At 42.3% G+C, this 20735-nt stretch overlaps 1 protein-coding gene across 6 annotated transcripts; it reads left to right on the top strand.

Annotated features, from left to right (window-relative positions):
* Window positions 1-48: 48 nt before the first annotated feature.
* Window positions 49-18828, top strand: ppfibp2a (PPFIA binding protein 2a). Of its 6 annotated transcripts, none has more exons than XM_062561777.1 (22): window positions 49-3185; window positions 5677-5763; window positions 6660-6773; window positions 8434-8565; window positions 10225-10506; window positions 10782-10874; window positions 11430-11541; window positions 12091-12152; window positions 12819-12897; window positions 13060-13184; window positions 13271-13338; window positions 13425-13485; window positions 13695-13833; window positions 14629-14770; window positions 14999-15127; window positions 15287-15437; window positions 15630-15741; window positions 15982-16070; window positions 16180-16302; window positions 16607-16732; window positions 16828-17016; window positions 17110-18828. In XM_062561777.1, the coding sequence occupies exons 1-22, from the start codon at window positions 2952-2954 to the stop codon at window positions 17329-17331; spliced, it is 2871 nt and encodes a 956-aa protein (XP_062417761.1). In that variant the 5' UTR covers window positions 49-2951; the 3' UTR covers window positions 17332-18828. The 6 variants fall into 6 exon arrangements, with proteins under 6 accessions (XP_062417761.1, XP_062417763.1, XP_062417762.1 ...); XM_062561778.1 differs by lacking the exon at window positions 49-3185 and adding an exon at window positions 3252-4356; XM_062561779.1 differs by lacking the exon at window positions 10225-10506.
* Window positions 18829-20735: the final 1907 nt, after the last annotated feature.

Here is a 20735-nt window from a genome sequence, read left to right as displayed (position 1 = left end):
TCTGTGAAACAATAAAATATGGTAAAAGAGTTTAAATTATGGTACACTGTTAAAGTTGCAATAAAATTATTTATATATCCATTACATTACTAAAATAATTTAAAAGCTAACATTTGTATCGTTGGACTGCCGTTCCATAAAAAGACAACCTAGTGGTTTGTTTGAGCGGATCATGGATGCCTGCAGGCCCGGCCCAGCTCTGAAATGCTTGCCAAATAAGCAAATACTCAAAAGCAGTTTGGTGAAACAGGACTTGGACGTATCTTATCAGAGACCACATTTGCAATGGATCCCTTCCCGTTTGCATTTAATTTGCGTTCCGACTCTTGACTTCATTGGAAGAACTTTTTGTCCTTAATTCATAAGATGGTGATCAGTGTCGGATTCAGAAAAGAGCTGTCCCACTCTGATGAAATGTACGCTGGGTATTTTAATCAGCAGGAAGTGATCTTTAATTTGTTTTTGTCACCAGCTGACTGACTCAAGTGGTTAGTGGGAAAATGTAATCCTTTGTAATACTTTGTTTTCGATTTTTAATTTTAAAGAACTTTACTGATCCTCCTGATTTGTGTAAATGACAGAAGTACTTCTTTCAACAGTGTCTATAGTGATGTTACATCCACTTCTGCTGTTCTCTTTGACTTGTGTGATGATGAGAGACCAGGGTGGAAGCTTTTCCGTGTTGCTTTAATGGCAACTAACCTTCATTTGCTGCCATCTGGTTAATGACAATGACTCGCTCTGTTCCTGGTTACACCTCTCAGTGTGTGTGTGTGTGCGTGTGTGGGAATCATGATGGAATATGATCTAAAAGAGAGAAAAGGAGAGGTTGGGTGTGGGTTGTCCTTGCAGTTACACAGGTGTGTAGGTTGCTTGTTAAGGTCTTGTCAGTGCGCTCTCTGTATGACACATTTTGAGTAGGCTGTACAAATGGGATCCGGCAAGGTAGATGGTAACATGGAGGGATACAGGCACTGTTTCCAGAGATTATCCTACTTGCTGGTATGATTATCTATCTGACATTTACTCTGTGGCACAAAGAGTGTCTCTTTTGAGAAGTCAGCATGGCTTTTCATGTGGAAAGAAATCTCAAATTTTAAAACATCTTTTTTTCACAGAAAATTGATATTAACTCACAACTCAGAAGTCCCTGAATCCATTTTAAGGGGCTTAGATGGCTTGGCCACTAATCTCTGCAGGATGCACTAAATATCCTAAAGTATGTGATCAGCAAATAAGGTAGTCAAATAAACGCTATGGGCAGCACAATGCACTCCCAATCCACTACATCTGAAGACACTAGTGGATTATCATGCAATAGTTCATTATAACAGAACATTTCATTGCACTATATGGGATTTCTGGATCTTTTAATGCCATGGTTTTCTTTCCGTGCACATATGCAGCCATTGGTGTTTGAACATGAAGTTCACAGCAGCTTATATTAAGTAGACCACTGAAACGTCAAGATTAATAAAATATAGAGTGAACTGAACTATGCATTAAAATTCATATTCACTTCCCTGTTCATGATTAGTCATTGTGAAATGTGTCCTCTTTCTGTCCTATTGGGGTTACCATGTTCTAATATCCAGATGTGACCTCTGTGGCTCAAACAAAACTTTTGGTTTTCCACCACTTTTTTTTAACAAACATTAACAAACAACATTGTTGATGTGGAGTGAAAGTCTCAAGAAATAAACAATGACCACGCAAAGAAACAAAGAAAAAAACTCTTCTCTAAATGTGAGCTTTGGCATCATTTGAAAATGGGAATGGCTCTGGTCACAAAATGAGAGGCGAGTTGAAAACCAGAAGCCACATTTAGGAGGTTATTTACTTGGAAATCCCTCAGATGTCAGAACAGCTGTTGTAGACTTTCTTTAAAGGGATCTAAGTTTTACAGGAAAGGGGAGTAGCCTGCAGCGCTCCGTGTTTCCGTTGAAGATCTCAAACTCTTCTTGATTCCACCAGCCGACACCGTTCTTCGTACTTAGTGCTGCTTTAGTAACTTGTTGCCATGGCGTCAAATGCCAGCCACATGTTGGAGTCTGCCTTGGAACAAATGGATGACATTATTGCTGGTAAGAGTTTCTGTTTTACTATCAGAGCTTCAAAAGAATGCACACATAGTAGTTTAATGCTTTTTTAAATAAAATTGGCTCCACAGAATTCTTTTTTAAGGATTTTAAAACGATCAAGAATGATCTAAAAACAAGAGAAAGACAATAATTAGTAAGGCATTTGTCTACTAGAATGAGGGATTATTTGTGTCCATTGGAGAGGTTTGAGTGGAAAAAATTAATACTTGATACATTTCTGTATTTTTTCTTCTCTGTATTCTTAGCTTAATTCAATGTTTGTATTTTGTAATGCTTCTCCTCTGGATTTTACATCTCAGTGTTCACTTACTGAAGTTACTTCCGAGGGATTTCCCTTTCAAGCAGAAGTGCATTTAAGTCTCAAACTCAACAGTGTGATGGTGTACAACAAAGTTCTATTAATAGAGGTGACAGTGCAACCCATGAGGACACTCAGAAATCACATGACCAACAATCACACATTGTCAACTGAAATTACCTACGTTACAAAACAATGTATTTGTCCACATTGTGTGCTCTCTCCTCTACCGTAGCTTTAATTTTAGTTCGGACTGCATATATGAAACGTTCTTTTTGCAATTTAGACAGGATGATTACAGTAACCTTCAAGTTGAACCTATCATTTTTGGTTTCAGAACCCACAGTGTTCAGCCATTTGACGGTCCAGTGAGCTAAATCGGTGTACAACAGCAACCTCCAGAGGCCATTTCAGACATTGTCCATATTTTACTGCATTTTCCTCTGAATCCATTGTACACTCTGTACTGACGCCCAATAAATGAAGATGCTGTAATAACATGTTCTCAGTTCCTGTTGTATGATTTCCTGTTGTTGTTTCCTCTAGGCAAAATGGGTGAGGGGCTGTTCAGTGCTCTAATGCGGTTTGGTGGCCAGGAGTGCAAAGCCTCAGAGTATACATCACCTTTGACCCCTGCCCCCCCCAAGGACCCAGCCCTCAGGGCTCTTCAACTGACAGAGGCCCTCAGGGTAGTGCTGCAGGGGGAGGAAGAACACGTTTGTCTCAGGAAACAAGTCTCCACCGATTCAGCACACGTGATACTTAAATGGCTGGAGAGAGATGTGGTGAGTTCTGTGTCACTCACATCTAAAGTCCTTCAACACTCAAACATCAAATATCCAATCTGAAATGCAATTAATGAAAGGGAAAATGATTTTTGCATCAGTGATTTACATACAGCCTATTGGTCATACTGAAACATTGGTCTATGGGTTTATGTGGTTGTGTGATGGTGGTCTTTGATCCTGGTCGTTAACATCTGGAGGCCTTTTTTCATGTCTGCTAAGAAGCAGCTAGCTGGAAGCTGGATTTACTGCTAACTGCACCGGTAATGAGATCCAGAGCTCCTGTTTATAGTACAGCAGTATCTCCCCCTTTCAATCACTTTTTATCCCCATTCTTCTACTCCTGCATTACTTCTCTCCCAAATTTCTGAAAACAATCGTTTGACCTTCCGGTCCAGGTTACTTTAATATTTCATATTGTCAACTTTACACTTGCGTTCCCTCTCAGTCTCCTCCATGGCCTCCGCCTCCCCTTTTGCTTCGCCTCTGCTGACTTTTTGCCCTGCCACACATCTGACAAGCATATGCTGCAGAACGTTTCCTCTCCCCTGAGCCCCTTTTGGAAGCCCCACAAAATTAAGTCGACCGAAAGGTACTTCAGGCAGAGCGAGACAGACAGACAGACAGAGAGAGAGAGAGAGAGAAGGAGGTTCGGGAGAAAGAAAGGGAGGACAGAACAAGATGATCATAGGCGATCATGATAATCATGAGGTGCTGCAGAAATTCAGCAGATATACTGAAGCTATTTGAATGCGCTTGAGAGACAGAGAGAGGAAAAAAATAGAAAGGGGTTAGAAAGAGGTAGAAAAAACGAACAGTGAAGAAAAGAAAGAGAGGAAGTACAGCCAACTGGCATAGTTTGAGTTATACGCCTCAGCTCTAAAAGTCTCAGACTGCCCAGAATCTAAACCACACGGACTAAGTTCCTCTCTGCTCTCTCTACAACTGCAACACGGATGGTGTATAAAAGAAGGAGAGTTGGATTCAACGCAGAACAGTAAAGCATTATTTAATCCAACTCTGAATTTTTGTAGCTGTTTATCTTCGTTGATGCTTTTTTGCAGAGGCTCAAATGTGTTAGTTTACATTAACAACCAGATGTACAGTACAATGGGCCTAAAGAATGGAGTGTGATATTGACTTCCACAAACATTTTGCCTGGCTGGGGAAGGTAAGATATTATTGCCTGATATTATTATTATTAATTTAAATTGTTCCTCATGTATTTAATGTTAAAGTTTTCTCAACGGATGTATGTTGTTCTTTTGAGGCTTGCAGTATTTTTGCTTTTACACCCTAATTATGGTTGCCATGGTACATCCTTTTGGAGGAGGACTTTCTAAGTTAAAGAGGTGTATTGCAAAGTATGCAACAATTGCACTAGTATATACTGGCTCCTTGGGAGAAGCAGAGAGATGATGTAAAAAAATGTATTTATAATAATAATTAATTCATATTAATATGGACAATTTTCAACTTTTGGCTCATGCTGTATTTAAGTCATAATCTACACAGATAAAATTGGTGATATCTTCCCTAAACCACATGTACGACTAAAATATTTATGACAAAGTTCTGAATCTTTTAGATAAATGGTTTGTATTTTGAGTAAGTATAAATATTCTTTGTAAATACAAGGTGCTCTGAATAAACATAAATAAATATAAAAAGATAAAAAACTAAGAATTCTGGGCCAAGTGAGTCGATTCTCTCTCAGGTTCCACAAACAGTCTGTTGTTTGGCCAAAGTTAGGACTGCTCTTTAGTCCAGTCACCTCATTTAAGCAATGTGGACTGTGCACAGCGAAGGTATGGGCTGATGTTTATGTATCAGTGCTGGCGGTGTCACAGGGACCCCCTGGGGTTCAGTGAATGAGGCACCAGTGTTGTGGTTTGAGCCAAATCTCACACTGAGGTGAGATTTTAGCGCCTGGTTGGGCTTGGTGCCGCTTAAACCGGTTCAACCTGTATTTTAACAAATAGGCCTCTGTCTTTATTCCACCCACATGATGAAATCCTAAAAACACTGTAAATTCAACAGTATACTGCCACGCTGAAAGAGTACTGTATTAAAAACGCAATGGTATTCAAAGATTATTGCAAACCACTTTGTGACGGATGCTGATCTACTATGTTTCCATGGCCGTGGGTGAAAGCCTTGATTCTGGAGAAATGTGATTCCATTTGGTAGCACTTTCCTTCCCCTGCACCGATGGCTCGGAAATATCCCTAATTGCATATGCAGCCCTGCGCCAGCCTTTATCCAGCATTTTGTTTTCATTAAAATGCTGGACACAATGTTTTATTCTGGATTAGGACCGGTAAACCTCTTACAGAATTTTCCACACATGATCCATTGACACACCAATGTTTGAGACTGAGAGTTTTGTGTGTATGTGCATTTGTGCGTACATGTGTGAGAATGCAACCAACAAATCCCAGCGACTGGCAGTGGACTTACTGAATTCAACAGCTAACACTTCATTCTGAAGGTAAACCTCCAACCGTCTGGCAACAGTGAGTCTTACCAGGAGCGGTTATCACGCCTCGAGGAAGACAAAGAATCTCTAATCCTTCAGGTGAGATGTCTCATCTACATTCAAAATACAAAACAATACAGTATCCGTTTGCATTTTTCACAAGGTGTATGTGTCGTTTAAAGGAAAGCATGTCGGGGCATTTGATAAAGGTGAATCAATTACATTGTGCACGAGCCTGCTCAAATAAAAGAGGACCTATGACACCACGCTGTTAGTGGTGGCGGGTTCTTAACACTGCCCATATCACATAGAAGTGTGCAAAGGTAGGTCGGAATTACATGTTGTAAATGTTGCACAACTTTTGCATACGTGAAGCAACGGGTTATAAAGCCGGGGGTTGGTGCTCGCGCAACACTAGAATGTCTTGTTTTTGTGACTTCTTTGTCTGCACACGCGCATGTGTTTAGATATGAGTACTGCTGAACAAGTGCTTATTTCAGACAGGTTGAGGCTAGCACCACCATGAACTGTAGCGTGTAGGTGTGTGTGAGAGCAGGTGCCCTGTTTGTTTCTTTGGCCTCATAAAACATTCCCTTAGAAAGAATCCGCTCCACTCGGCTGGTCCGACCGGCCTTTTAGCATGTGACCAGCTATTATGTGGCCGTAATAGTTTTTCCGCAGATTTACATTTAACGCGTGTTTTGCTGAAATCGCTGAAGCCACTGTGGTCCTGCAGGCATCTACTGGAGCACAAAGGATCATTCATTTTCTCAATGGAAATGTTTCCACTGTTTGACTAAAAATAGCTGGCATCAATGTGTACTGCAGGAAACCCTGCAGTGAAAGAGAGAATCAAGGCCTCAAGCTTTTTGCTCGTCCTGGGCTGCAATTATATGATCAAATATGAAACTTAATGATGGAAAACTTTTTTATGGCCAGGTTTTGGTGTCATTGATCTCTACTTAATTGCTGTCCAAACACACAAATGCACACAGGTGAGTGTGCTGACAGACCAGGTGGAAGCTCAGTGGGCCAAGATCAGCGATCTACAGAGTTCTCTGGTGGAGCATCAGCAAAAACTCAACTCCACAGAGGAGATGCTACAGCAGGTACACAGCTTTAGACACGTTGTGTAAAAGCTTCGCCAATAGCAAATATTTGATGTTCTACTGAATGAGTCAATCTTTCGTCTGAAGGCTTTCTGTTTTTTTATATCAACATTGTTCTTATTTTCAATGGTTCCAGACCGTCCATTGATCTTTTTAAAGACCCTTCTGCAGATCCAATCTTTTCTCACAAGCTGAGCTGTAACTCAGGATGAGTCTGGCTTCCTGGGAACAAATTCCTCGCTAAGATTCCAGTGTTTCTGGCCTTAGATCACCCCGACAACCAAAATATTTAGGAATCTCAGACTCATTCCGCAAAAAGTAGCAAATTGCTTATGCAGTTCACGCAGAGCCAGACGCGTCTGTCTGGGCAGGTGATTATAACACCATCAGCCACACCCCATCCTGTAGCCTACGTGACCTTGCCTGTTTACACAGAGAAGGAGAGAAAGAGAGAGAGAGAGAGAGAGAGAGAGAGAGAAGGAGAGAGGGACTAAAAAGTAGGAGATGGGAGGGAGAAAGAATAGAGGTGGCGCTCCTTTAAGTATGTGCGTGTTTAAATTACAGTTGTTTGCTTTTGACTTGAAACCTACTACACAGGCTTTACTTAACACAACGAGGGACACTGAATAGAATGGATGTACGAAACTTTCATGTAGTGATACTACAAGGCACTTAAAACCCTTGCATCTATGAAGAAAATACGCTTCCTGTTTCTCTGCTGCGAGGGGACACTGGAGTAAGAGGAACCAGGTATCACACAGAATCAATTTATCTCATTTCTATTTTACCATTTCATTTTTTGTCAATCGACGATGCTCATTTTAAGACTAGTGACCAATTGTATGAGTGCCAGAAATGTGTCTATTGACAATCCGATGAGTTGTGGACGATTGCTCGGTTTCTACTTCTAAGCTCAGAGCTTTATATGTGCGGCGTATCAAAGGGCAGCCGGGGTTGGTTTCTTGGAGACATGGCTATTATGAGGCTTTGGACATGAGCCGTAAATCTCTTTCTGGTGACAAAGCTCGAATGATTTCCACGTGCACGCCACGGAAGACGCCCGGATATTTTCCAAAGGCAGAGTTTTAAAACCGATGTATCCATTTGTTCTCTTTGCATGCATCTGATGCTTATTTCTGCATTCTATGGGATTTCACACCTGCTGGACACCAACAAAACGAGCGATACTTCTGCCTGCATAGCATGGCTTAAGTCCCAAGGCTGAGGACCACTGAGGACGGAGAGTGTCGCAACTGTAGAGCCGGCTCTCCCTCAGGACCAGGTTTGACTGGCAGCGCTTCACAGGGACAGGAAAATGCACCTGTCATGGTTATTTTGATGTTCTTTCTATGAATGTTTCGCATGCGTTTGGTATCCTTCTGGCTCTAGAGAGCTCTCACTCTCTCCCCGTCCGCTGCGTATTTTGAGTGAGCCGTGAAATAGGCATTATAAATAGTGGTCATGGGTTGTGTATATTTAGCCACTCGAACAGCGTCTGAAACCAGTAGGTTTGTTTGAAGCGACTGTTATTTCAGATCGTGTGCGGTGCTTCAAACTCAATGTGGCCTTTGTTCAGTAAGTTATGAACATTGTGTGATCATATTTGTATGCCTGTATCTTTATGTTCTCCATGTCGCTTGCTGTGTGTTGTTGACGACAGGAGCTCCTGCATAGGACGTCACTGGAGAACCAGAAGCAGAATCTTTTGGGGGAGGCGTCCTACCTTAAACTGAAGCTGGCAGACATGGAGGGAAAGCAGGGCCATGGGGCTGAAAGGCAACACAAAGCAGAGGTAGAACTTTTCACAGAGTCAATTACATCTATTCTTTGTGACGCTTTGTTTTTTAATATATAGTACAGTATAGTACAGTCTGTAATTATGGTTGTGTTTTGAAGCTATTCATTTAAAGCCAACATGTAACCATCAAAACAAGGCTGCCATATTGAGTAACAACATGTACTTAATTTGCTTGCTTTCCTTTATTTAGTAGCAACGTTTCCTAACTTTCCGCTATAAATAATATAACTCTTAAGAACATTGTATTTAAAGTTCTGGAATTCCTTACAGTGTTTTTTCACTGAGTACTTTTAAAGGAGGAATTAGTTAAGCTGAGATCCTCAGTGACTTCTGTTTTACTTTTTGGAAAATTGAACCTAAGTCTGTCAGGAATGAAGAGTTACACACAAAAATCTGGGAAGGAATATATTCACCCAAACCCTGGCTCTGTTGATGCTCAGCAAAGTCCACAGGAAAAAGGATTTCTTTTTTTTGCCTGTTCGACCTGAATCATATGTTTGCTTAAGACTGATGTGTTAAGTTACCAGCAGACATCCAGGGCATTTAGTGACCGTATGAATCGGGGAAAGCAGCACTACCACCAGACAGGATACTGTATGTAGTTACTTTTAAAACACTGCTGGTCAAAGAGCCTTTGTGTTCTCTGGTTAAAAGTGTTCTTGCATAGCTGAGCTTGCGTGATGGATGGCCGGCCAAATATGAGTGTGGGTAGGCTTTGGTGTTGGTGTTGGCTAATAGTTCACTCTGCCATTCTGAAAACAACAAAAACTGCCAAATGTCTGCACGTTTACATAATTTAATTATGTACAAATAATTTAAAATGATGCTTGGATTCATAGGGATTGTGTTTGCATTTCTAAGCAGAAATAGCAACAAACAGCATACAGTTTGCATGATTGAGTATAAAGTGCAGAAGACTTTCTTGACTGCTTTCATCATGTGCACAAACTCAGCTTTCACTACAACAGCTGTTTGGACTTAAGGGGAATAGGAAAAAATGTGCTTTGAACACCCACATGCTGCCTCTACTACATATCCACACATATGAGTGTTTGTACCACATGCACACACACGCAAACATCATGTGGAAGCCTCCTTGCAGTGGAGCCAATAAGCTCTTAGTTAAATTTAGCCATTCAGGCAGTCCATATCATCTGTCATATCCGCTGCAGTGGACGCCAAGTGAGACTTCCTCTGTCACAGTCTGGGCATAGCTTGGCCGCTGTTTACACTCTTTCAAAAGGAACATAGGCACGGGAGACCTCTAAAATATGGCGAACCTACTATTTTTTTTGTTTTAAATGAATGCAAAAGGAGTAAACCTATTTGACGAACTGGATGCACTGGTATATTGCACAGCATTACACATATACATGTTAACATCAGGTCTGAGATCAAAAAATTATTTTAGTTCACAGATCAGATGAGACTAACTGGGCCGGTAGACAGAATGGGAGGGTTATTCTTATCTGACTTATGGGGAACAGCCAAGGATTCGTGTTTCCAACACTAGTAAATGTATGCATTCATCAAGACCACATCTCTCAGGACTGCATTCACACACAGGCATACACCTACTCTATGCTTATTAGAGATGTCCTCTATTCTCTCTTAACATGTCTCTCAATTCTTTCCCCCTATTGCATCTGTCAGACTGTAGTGAATTTCATTAGTGAGCTGCAGGAGCAGATGTGTAGGTTTCAAAGGGAGATCAATAGCAAGATCCAGGAGAAAAAGGTATTGGAGTTGGAGGTCCCAGCTGACAGCAGCTCCCCGGTGGTGTGTTCCACTGAGTCCACTGTAGCGGGCGAGGGCTCACACTGCTGGCTGTCCTCAGAGGGGGTTCCTGAACGGCCCGACGAGAAGACACGTGGAAACGGCCTGCAAGAGGCTAGCTCAGAGGAAAATCCGCTGTACGGCTGCAGAGAGGAAAGTGTAGGCACAGCCTCCCTGCATGACACGACTGAGGTCGTGTGCAGCATGGTGTGTCTCGCTTTAATGCGTGTTGTCCATAGCTGAAGATGTAAATAGAGCCAGACTCAATAAATATTCTCCGTAGCGCCAAATGTTACTTTTTTACTTGGTTTAACTCTTTGGCTAATTTGAGTTGCAAAACTGCTGTGCATCAGTGTGTGACACTAAATGTGTGTGTTATAAAAGAAAATATGCATGTATTAACTAGCTAAATGTTCTCAACATTTCTGTTGCAGGGCTTACTGAAGGAGCTCAGGATTCTCAAGGACAAAGTGGAACATCTGGAGGACCAGAAGTTACAGTATGAGAGACAACTCATAGCAACAAAGGTTAAGAGGGTTCTGATTATTGTGCTGTCTAGACATTTTAATACACCACCATGGCAAACATTCCACTGCTAACTCGCCACTCAACTTTCCAAAATGTCGTCCACCTAGTGAGTCATTCAGTTTTGCATGGACACCTGTATTTTCTTAAAAATAGATTTAGTCATAACTTTGTCTGTTTTGTGAAAGCCCCACTTGCATGATCACATGGCATCAATCTCCTACACTTTTGTGAGCAGCCTTTGTTATCACCTTTTGTCCTTTTTCATGATAAAATGATTATCTGTCACATCTGTCTTTCGCTTTTCATGCAATATTCGTCTGCAATCTTTGTATTGAGATATATTTTACTGTGTTTCCCTCAATCAGTAGTTTAATTCATTGTTCATTCAAAGTGTTGTCTGGTTAACCTTATAGTCACAACATTTTTAACCATTTTTAAACGTTGGAACGATCCACATACCTGAATTCTTTCTGAGGTTTTCTGAGGAGTTCCACCCAGGTTTGCGGAGCACTGTGTCCTTTCTACTAAGATTCCTCACTGTGTGACACGTACAGGCAGAGATCAGCAGCCTTCAGCAGCTTCTGCTCAGCAAGAACACAGAGATCGAGAGTTTGCACACACAGCTGCTGGCGAGACCCTCTCAATCCACCGAGAGCCCGGAGAGAGGTAAGCTAAGCCCCCGGCCTCTACCAAGCTCACTCTCACAGTAACCGGCCTGATAGGGGACATCAAATCACGGGCCATGTCCTAATTCTGATTATTCATTTTTTCCTTTATCCAGTCATGTCTTTTTATTTTGTGTATTTTGATCCCTTCTGCTCTCATGGGCACATTTCATAATCATAAACTGGTTTCCAAAAACATTGTTTTTATGGACTTCTAAGAGCATAAAGTCTAGTTTGTTCTCTATTTTTAAAAATCTGAAGATGTATATCATCACTTTCATGCATCAGTAATAGTAGCTGTGTGCCTGCAGTAGCTCCAAAGGAAGTAAATATGGACTGTGCCCCAAAGTATGTAAGAGCTGACACGGCTTAAGTTATGGTTGGAAGATTAAAAACAGACTTGTATCTCAAAATACATGGTTTGGATGTATTTTTGCTTTTGCTTTCCTTTTAAATAAGCATATGTCAATACAAAATACAAATTGATATGACCTGAGTATCTAATAATACAGATTAATAATCAGTGTGAGGTTTCTTTTTAAACATTTAGATCAGGAGATGCAGAGGCTTAGGAGTGGAATGAAATCACTGGTAGCTGCCAATGATGAAAAGGTAAGTTATTTTCCACTGATTTGGACAACTACCCTTTTCTCTTTCTCGTCAACAGCTGCTTGCGATTAGCTAGTACAGAGCAACATGTGTGTTGTTGTTCATTTACAGCACTGTAAAAAGTCCCACTGGCCTGAGCATAGAAGCGCTATCACCACGCTGCTCAAAAGGTTAGACGCTTCTAAAAGGCGGCGCCCTCCGACCGTTTATATAGTGCAGACGGGTTTTTGTATTTCCCCTCCCAGAGAATCTTGGACTTTAAAGACTCGCAGACGGGGGCCTACATGTGGCACACTACTGTGAACGCACACATGAACACACACACCCCAAGGCGAGCCATTTCGGGCAAAGCCACACTTAAGTAGGCCCCGATCTGCCAGGCCTAATTTTGGAGTGAGCTGCATTAAGAGAACCATGACAAAACCAGACATGGGCACCACTTCAACACATACAAACTGCACACAGCTGGTGACCACAACTAGGATTTACCGCTAGGCCTGTGTCAATCCCCCTTCCCATCCACCATTATGATGTGAAGGCCATATGGTGAGAGAGCAGCGTGTGTGCGGCGTGTTGGTCCGTAATAGAGCGAACCAGTTAGTCTATCTGATGTGTTGTCTATCATAAGGTAAACATCTCAATCGCGTTTCCTCCGCGTTGTCTCTTCAGGACCGGCAAATTGAAGAACTCACTCTGCTCCTGAATCAGTGCAAGCAATTCAGAGACGTCCCTCACACAGCAAGACGAGGTGAGACGATCGATGACGCTTTTATTCTTCCTTTTTGTGTTTGCATTTCGAGGGCGTCCACGTTGGAGCTTAATGAAAGCCACTATTCTTCCCTCCTTAAAAAGAAACACATGCCACCAACTGAGTTCAGGAGAAGAATAAATATTTTCTTTGTTACTGTAGCTCCACCTGCTGTTCGCTCACTGTCAAATGGCCGGACTTTGTCAAGCAGCAGTGAGGAAGAAGAGAACACAGTGACGAAGAATACTGACTCCACCAGTGCAAAATCTGTGGATGTAAAGTCGGAAGTGGGTACAAACATGTATCACAGCCACTGGTTAAAGTGATCTGTTCACACTAGCCTGGTTTTAAGTTATTTTTTTACCCAACACAGGTTTCCACAAGCAGCTCTTCCTCCCAACCAACATCAACCTCATCAGCACAGAAGGACAGTGAATCCAGGTAGCGAGACACCTTTTTGTCAGTGGACAATGCTGCAATATTTATTGTAATATTTTACTAAGGTCATTGTGTTTCCATCTACTCAGAACAGATCCTCAGACTTCATCAAGCAGCACAAATGACCTCACAATTGGACCTTTCCAAAAGGTATTTTGTCATCATCATGCAAATGCAAAATGCCAGTAATTTATCCCTTTTCATTTCAATTATGTAATAAACCCTGATTGCTCCCAATCCTTGATTTTTCTACATTGCCTATAAGCTACTGTTAGTGTATATTACAATAATTGGGGCATGAGGTCATTTTTTTCATATTAACAGTTGTTGTATTTTCTTTATCTGTGTGATGAATCCAGAGTGCTGTGGAAGAACCTAGAAGTCAGAAGCAGATTGTGAATTCCTCTCCGTCAGAGCAGAATTTAAGCGAAGGCAGCAGCAGTGAAATCCAGAGTCAAAGGTCCCCAGATGGCAGCGAAGATGGAGACTCCAGCAAAAGTAAATCATTCTATATATACATGAGGATGGATAATGTGCAGTAACTTATTATTTCTGTGTAACGGTTGCAAGGGCAGTAATTCCCATGAGTACAGAAATTATTCATATTTGGAACAAACCCCTCTCCTTTTACCAGCCAACCACTGTGCCTTTGATCACATCTAATTAAAGAGGCTCCTGATGGATTGAGCAGATGGATGATGGCTTTTCAGGCCAAACACACCCTCCCTCTGGTTCTGATTGACCATATTCATACCAGCTCCACCCTTTCTCAGCTTCACTGACCCGTTTTAACATGTGCCCCACCCGGACTTCACCCAGCTGCATTCTGCAGTAGACTGGAGACCTTCTGCAGCACGTATAATAAAGATCACATCTTGTAAAAAAGAACCCAATGGGGCATTAACCAAAGAATGATTTCCCAAACTCATTGATCTGCAACCTGTGTTCCCTCTCCCGAATACAGCACTGTGAAAATGCAGATATGTGTACTATTTAGCTCTTAATGTTCTGTTTGCTATGAAAAGAGACAGTTTTAATAAATTCTACTCATTATTAGTCATTATCATCCTCATAATGATCATCATCCAGATTTTGTTTTGAACCATGCCTTAATTTAGGGATACTTCTCGCATACGCTACAACTACTTAAATGTTAATTGGAGTGAGGTTATGCCTGCTGTAAGTTGTTTTAAAATAATGCATCTTTAAAATGTTGCACAACCCCTAACAGTTCCACAATTTGAATCCTATCTGACAGGAGTATTGCACTGTGTTTTTTTTAACCTTCTCCAGGAAAGTTGGAGAAAGATGATGACAGCCCCTCACGAGACAATTCCCCTGTTCCTTCTGGAGCGAACACACAGCCGCTCCAAAGAGCTGTGGGCTCACCAGAATACATGAAGAATAACAGAAGCTTCAAGAGACTCTGGGGGAAGTGAGTGTGGCAACATATATTGACACATCGACAAATTGTTTAAAATACAATATTCTAAATAATAATGTTATTTACATCAAGTGTATTAAACCGTGTATACATAATATTTTATATTTCTATGTGATGTAAAGAGTCTTCCTAAATAACTCATTTGTGCAGCCATTAAACTATTTTACACTTATTGTGCCAGACAGAACAATTCTATTAATGTAACACTCACCCGTACAGACTTCGAAGAACCCAGTCTGGAGGGCTCCAGGCAGTGGATCCAGATGTGAGTCAGTTTAGAAGAGGGGGACTACGGTCGACAGCAGGACCCAGACTGACCAGGACCCCTGAATCTTATGACTGTTCACGGTAAAGCAAAGTCATTCTGTAATCCTTTTTGAGGGTGTCAACTCACCCGCCATCATAATCTTCCCCTTTAAAGGTCATCTATTTATTCAGCAGCACACAATACTTTACTTTGCTAAAAAAAAAGAGATTTATAGTATCTGATGTCTTTTTTCATTGTAGTGATCTGAACGTTCCATTCCGCCAGTGGACCAAAGAGCAGGTATGCGGCTGGCTAGAGGACTATGGACTGGGCCAGTATGTCAATCTCACCAGGCAGTGGGTTGAAAACGGACAGACGCTGCTGTCTGCCACACCTCAGGACTTTGAGAAGGTCAGAGAAAAAAAAAGAAGCAAAACTATTGGCACATGAAAATATGTTGAAATTAGAATTTTCCAAGGTAAGTTTGCAATCAGACCATAAATAATTTATTGGACTAAATTAAACTGCATGGTGTCTGGGTAGACCTCCAATTATTCCCCTAGCTTTAGTTTTATTGTAACAAACCGTATGTTCTAACCTCAGGAAATGGGTATGAAGAACCCACTGCACAGGAAGAAGCTGCAGCTCGCTCTAAAGGCATTCCCCACCAAAGACATAGAGAAATCGTCACAACTGGACTACATCTGGGTCACCCGTAAGACTCTTTCCTAACGGAATATTATGAACTTTCCATGTTGCAATGGCATGTTCTCATTTGAATTGCATCAACATTGCACTCATTTTGCCACAAGTCAAGCAAACACAAAGAAAAATATTTTAGAAAAGATATATGAATATAGCCACTTCCAGAATTCAAAATCAGGAACTGTATCAGGAACAGTTTTTTTACATCTAACAGCTGTCTTCAATGATAGTCCGATTATCGCCCTTTTAGGCTGGTTGGATGACATTGGTTTGCCTCAGTATAAAGACCACTTCCACGAGGCCCGAGTGGACGGTCGAATGATACAATACCTCACAGTGGTAAGACGGAATCCTGCATCTACTGTAACTATTAAATATGTGAAAATGGACACCTGAAATACATGTAACAATAGAACACAATACCGACGTTCCTTTGCTGTTCCCTCAGAATGACCTCTTGACCCTGAAGGTCACCAGTCAGCTTCATCACCTCAGTATTAAATGTGCCATCCACGTTCTTCATGCCAACAAATTCAACCCCAATTGTCTCAGACGTCGGCCAGGGGAAGAGGTAAGCCGAGATAGAAAAGCTTAAGTGGATGTTGTGATTGTGCAAGTGAGCGGTGTATGTGGCAGCTGTGTATGTTTCATGACGCCTTGTGTTGTGTTGTGTTGAGCCCCACTTGATGTGTAATTACTGCTCTGAGATGGTAAACAGCTGTCGTCCCAGCAGTTACCCACAAGATGGCAACAGATACAGAAAAAAGATGCTTTCATACGTACTGCTTGTCTTGCCTGTGCAGGTGCTCTTAAAGCTTCTAGGCTGCATAAAGGAAGGGTCCATCCGTTGTGAGTCCTATTTTTAACTTCTGCAGAAACAGCCCTCCCCCTCAGAGGTGGTGCAGTGGTCTAATCACCGCGTCATGGAGTGGCTCAGAGCGGTCGACCTGGCCGAGTTTGCTCCCAATCTACGGGGCAGCGGCGTCCACGGTGGGCTGATTGTAAGTGGTGTATTTTTAGATCCGTCCGCAAGTTTTTCATGTCCACCCTGTGACACGAAATGCATTGGTGACATCGGAGAAATTCTTTTCGATAGATCCTGGAGCCTCGCTTCAGCTCAGAGACTTTGGCGCTACTTTTAAACATACCTCCTCAGAAAACTTTGCTCCGCCGCCACCTCGCCACCGCGTTCTCTGCCCTGGTGGGGCATCAGGCCACGCAGGAGAAGCGAGAGTATGGCAACGCCACGGGCCACGTGCCCCTGACTACCACGGCAAAAGTAAAGGTAAGAGATCAAAATGTTGATGTTTCCGCCGGTTGAAGCGGCCTTGAATCCAAATCATTTACTAATGGGTCAAATTTATTTTGTGTTTTTTAGCCAAAGAAGCTGGGCTTCACGCAATTCAGTCATCTCAGAAAGAGGAAACCCGATGAATGTGCGGACTACATCTGTCCCATGGACAGTGGAGCGGTGACGCTCAATGGGGTTTCTCGCCTGCCCTCTGCAGCACTTCGCGGCCGAAGCCCCGCCTTGGACCGACAGGCTACGACGCGGGATCAAGTCGGGATAACGGCTCAGGATAATGGCCCAAAACTATGATTTACAATAAAACACACTCTTGTGAATAATTTGTATTTCTGGTACAGAAATGTTCCTACGGTGTATTAATGTGGTAAATGAATGGATGTGCTATAAAGATGCTGCTGATTGTTAAGGTATTTGTAACCAGATGCTGCTCTCTGCATTCCCTACACAGTTGGATTCCAAAGATTATAGTTTTGCTTCAACAACAGCAATTTGTATCCAAACGACATTTTTCTTTTATCTTGATTCACTGCAAAGTATAATAATTTACCAAAGTGTCATTCATTCGTCTTTTGTGTAACAAAAAAGGAATTTAAAAATGTTTCAATTCTGCACCTTTGAATAAGGTTTGTTTGATCTCAATTGATCTTGATACTCAATATTGTGAATGTGCAGTAATTTGATCAAAAACAAAGTCAATAGTTTGTATTTTTTGAAGCCAAGTGCTTTTGCAGCCTTTTGGTACCTAAATACTACCGTCAGCTTGATTATATTTACATGTATGGTCAGTTGTGGCTTATTGTAGGTATGGGAGTAACACAATAAGCCAGTGTCAAATTTGTTATTCCAAAAAAGATCACTTCCTGATGATGGATTTTAGGACGCTGAATGGAGCAGAAGATCCGAGACTGCCAGCTACTGGTCAAAATCTGAAAAAGCAAGAATGATTTCACCAGTATATTGTTTAGTTTTTCCAGTGTAGCTTGAACGTGGCCTTAATAGAGACTTTAATGTAGCTGACAAGACTGGAAAAAAACTGTTCTTATTTTATTGTTGAGTTAATGAAAATAAATAAGTCTAAAAATCAATTGTCTTATTGTTGGTGAACATTAACAGCTGTAATTTAAATTAGGTTTGTTTTCAAAAAGTTGAAAGGTTAGAGATTATCACAATTAGATTATTCTCTGATTATATGGAGATACTTTCAGTCAGTTGACAAATGTTTAATTTTTTTAGTTGAAAGTATATTACATTTTTCATCACCAAGAATATCAACACCAGTCGCATTGTTTTTTTATTTATCTTGTAAGTCTCTTTGTTTGTCATCAAAGCACAATGTGACCATTGAGCCACCAACTTTACTGGGCACCGAATGAAGACGGTTTTGAGTAATTTGCCGGGTGTTTATGTCTGTGGAAAGATTTTGTCAACGTATCAAAACAGTGAAAGATGCCTTCACAGTTACAGCATAGCCGGGTGTGTCCTAACAGGGGCACCTTACTTTATGCTGTGGCCCGATAGCGTTGCTATTGGTGTGATCCCCTGGCGATATGGTCTCTAATTTTAACTGATTTGAACAGTTTGACTATATATGCAAGATCAGAATGCAAAGTGATAGCATGTTCTGCATGCTTTTTGTTCATTCGAGAATCTATTTTCTGAAAATGTAACTTGTTGACCTTACCTAAGCGACCTGTTGTGCTGGATAGCATTTTGGGGATTTCAAAATAGAGGCTTTTCCTCATGAGTAAGCTCCAAACAGATAATAAACATTGAACACGATCAACTTGATTATTGCGTCCATTTTATCTATAACCATTGTGTTGCAATTTTTAGGCACTTTTTGTACTTGCCAAATAAGACAGAACCTATTATAGAAGCAGTGTTATTCTATTGCACCTGGACTGATAGCTGTAATGTAACATGAAGCCTCAGTGAATCTGCTAGGATTCTGCTGGCGTGTCCCGTGTGGCAGTCAGCTCCCCCCTGAACCATATTAGAGAAGCACACAGTCTAAATTAGACCAAACACAATAATTAGGTCGTGTATTACCTTTACATAACATTAGTGTCCTAACAGAGAAAATCCTCATCAATTGCTATAAATGACAGGTTCATAAATAAATTAGTCGTGCTGATAAGTGGGTAACTCAACTCAATTGATCCGTGTTAAATGAAGGACTTTTGGAAGTAGGATCAGGATGGCTTTTGTAAACGTAAAAGCAAGAAATACAAAAGAAAACATTTGAACTTAAAAAATTTGATGTTTGGGAAACATCTGGGTTTGATGCCATTTAATAATGAGGCAGCGTAAAAATGTAAAAATAGTTCATGGTTTTAAAAAGAAAGCCAGCAGATGTCAGTGTTGCCCACGGAAACGTCGTGGGCCAGAAATACAACTTCTTACTTCCGTTAGTAATGTAGCGACCCTGTTGGGGACTCGGTCAGGTAGCGTCACTCTCGGCGCTCCGGCCAATCAGACGGGACATGGGAGGGTCTGTCCGGGGGAGCATGACGTAGTTCCGGTTGTTCTGTTGTTGGAAGTGTTGACTGAGTGAGCTGGAGTTACGGTGTCGGACGCTGTGGTGTTTCGCTAATAAAAGGATCTCTGCCCGGCAACTATTCGTCTCAGCGTGTTAAGTATTCCACCACGCCCGGACGTTACATTGGTGTCAGAAGTGTCTTCGTACGGACGATATCGTTGAACCCGGTGGAAAGCTAGCGGTTAGCCTGCTGTGGGCATGGATCGTGTCGGCGGGACGAGCGGCTACGTTACGGTAAAGGAAGAGAGGAAAGAAGCGGAGGAGGGAGCTAGCGGGTGGTCGAAAGACATGGCCAGAAGTTTCGACGGAGCTACTAGGGGCGCGAGGGCTCGTTTGAGAGAGTCTGCAGTGAGGATGGCTAGGGACGCTGGCATCAGTCCCGCGGCGGATTTTCCCGCGGTTTCTCCGGGGAATGTAGCGTCAAACTACAATGGCGGCGCCCATCGCTCGGCAGTCCCTACGGTAAAAACACCGAAATACGACGGTAGGACGCCATGGGAGGCTTTCCTGGCTCAATTTGAATTGCTGTCGCATGCAGGGGAATGGTCCAATGAGACTAAGGCACTTCAGCTGGCGTTGTGTCTCACGGGGGATGCGCTGTCATGCCTGCTGCTGCTGAGCCCTGAAGACAGACGTCGTTACCCAGCGCTGGTAGGGTCGCTCCAGAGGCGTTTTGGACAATGTTTGCAACCCGAACTCCTGCGGAATGAACTAAACAATCGCTGCAGAAGACCGGGAGAGCCGCTGCGGGCGTTGGCAAACGATGTGGAAAGTTTGTCACGGAGGGCTTATGCCCACATGCCCCCTGAAGTGCAGAGCGAGCTGGCGCGGGACCAGTTCATCAGGGCAATTGTTCCCACAGAGCTGCGTGTCCAGGTCCAGCTGCAGCACCCACAGTCATTGCAAGCGGCTTTCGAGTTGGCTGCGGAGAGAGAGAATGTGTGGGGTGCAGCGCCTGGAGGCTACCATAGTGAGGGAGCACCTATGGCCAGGGCGGCGATGGCGGTCCCTCCAGAGGCAGAGAAACCATCGTGGGTTACGGAAGTGACTGAACTGATCAGGGCTGTGTCACTACAACAATCACACCGGCCGCGACCCAGAGTCTGCTGGGGGTGCGGGCAACCAGGGCATTTGGCCAGAGAGTGCCCCAAACCAA

This window comes from Pungitius pungitius, chromosome 4, assembly GCF_949316345.1.
Source record: "Pungitius pungitius chromosome 4, fPunPun2.1, whole genome shotgun sequence".
Classification (NCBI taxonomy): domain Eukaryota; kingdom Metazoa; phylum Chordata; class Actinopteri; order Perciformes; family Gasterosteidae; genus Pungitius; species Pungitius pungitius.
The sequence above is the reverse complement of the archived record's forward strand: the minus strand, read 5'-3'. Positions and strand labels throughout refer to the sequence as shown.

Bases quoted from the DNA above. Each gene is read 5' to 3' on its own strand.
- ppfibp2a (XM_062561777.1), top strand. From the start codon at position 2,952: ATGGGTGAGGGGCTGTTCAGTGCTCTAATGCGGTTTGGTGGCCAGGAG. The intron at 6,774-8,433 runs GTACACAGCTTT...TGTTGACGACAG, and splicing joins CAGAGGAGATGCTACAGCAG to GAGCTCCTGCATAGGACGTC. The intron at 13,339-13,424 runs GTAGCGAGACAC...CCATCTACTCAG, and splicing joins CAGAAGGACAGTGAATCCAG to AACAGATCCTCAGACTTCAT.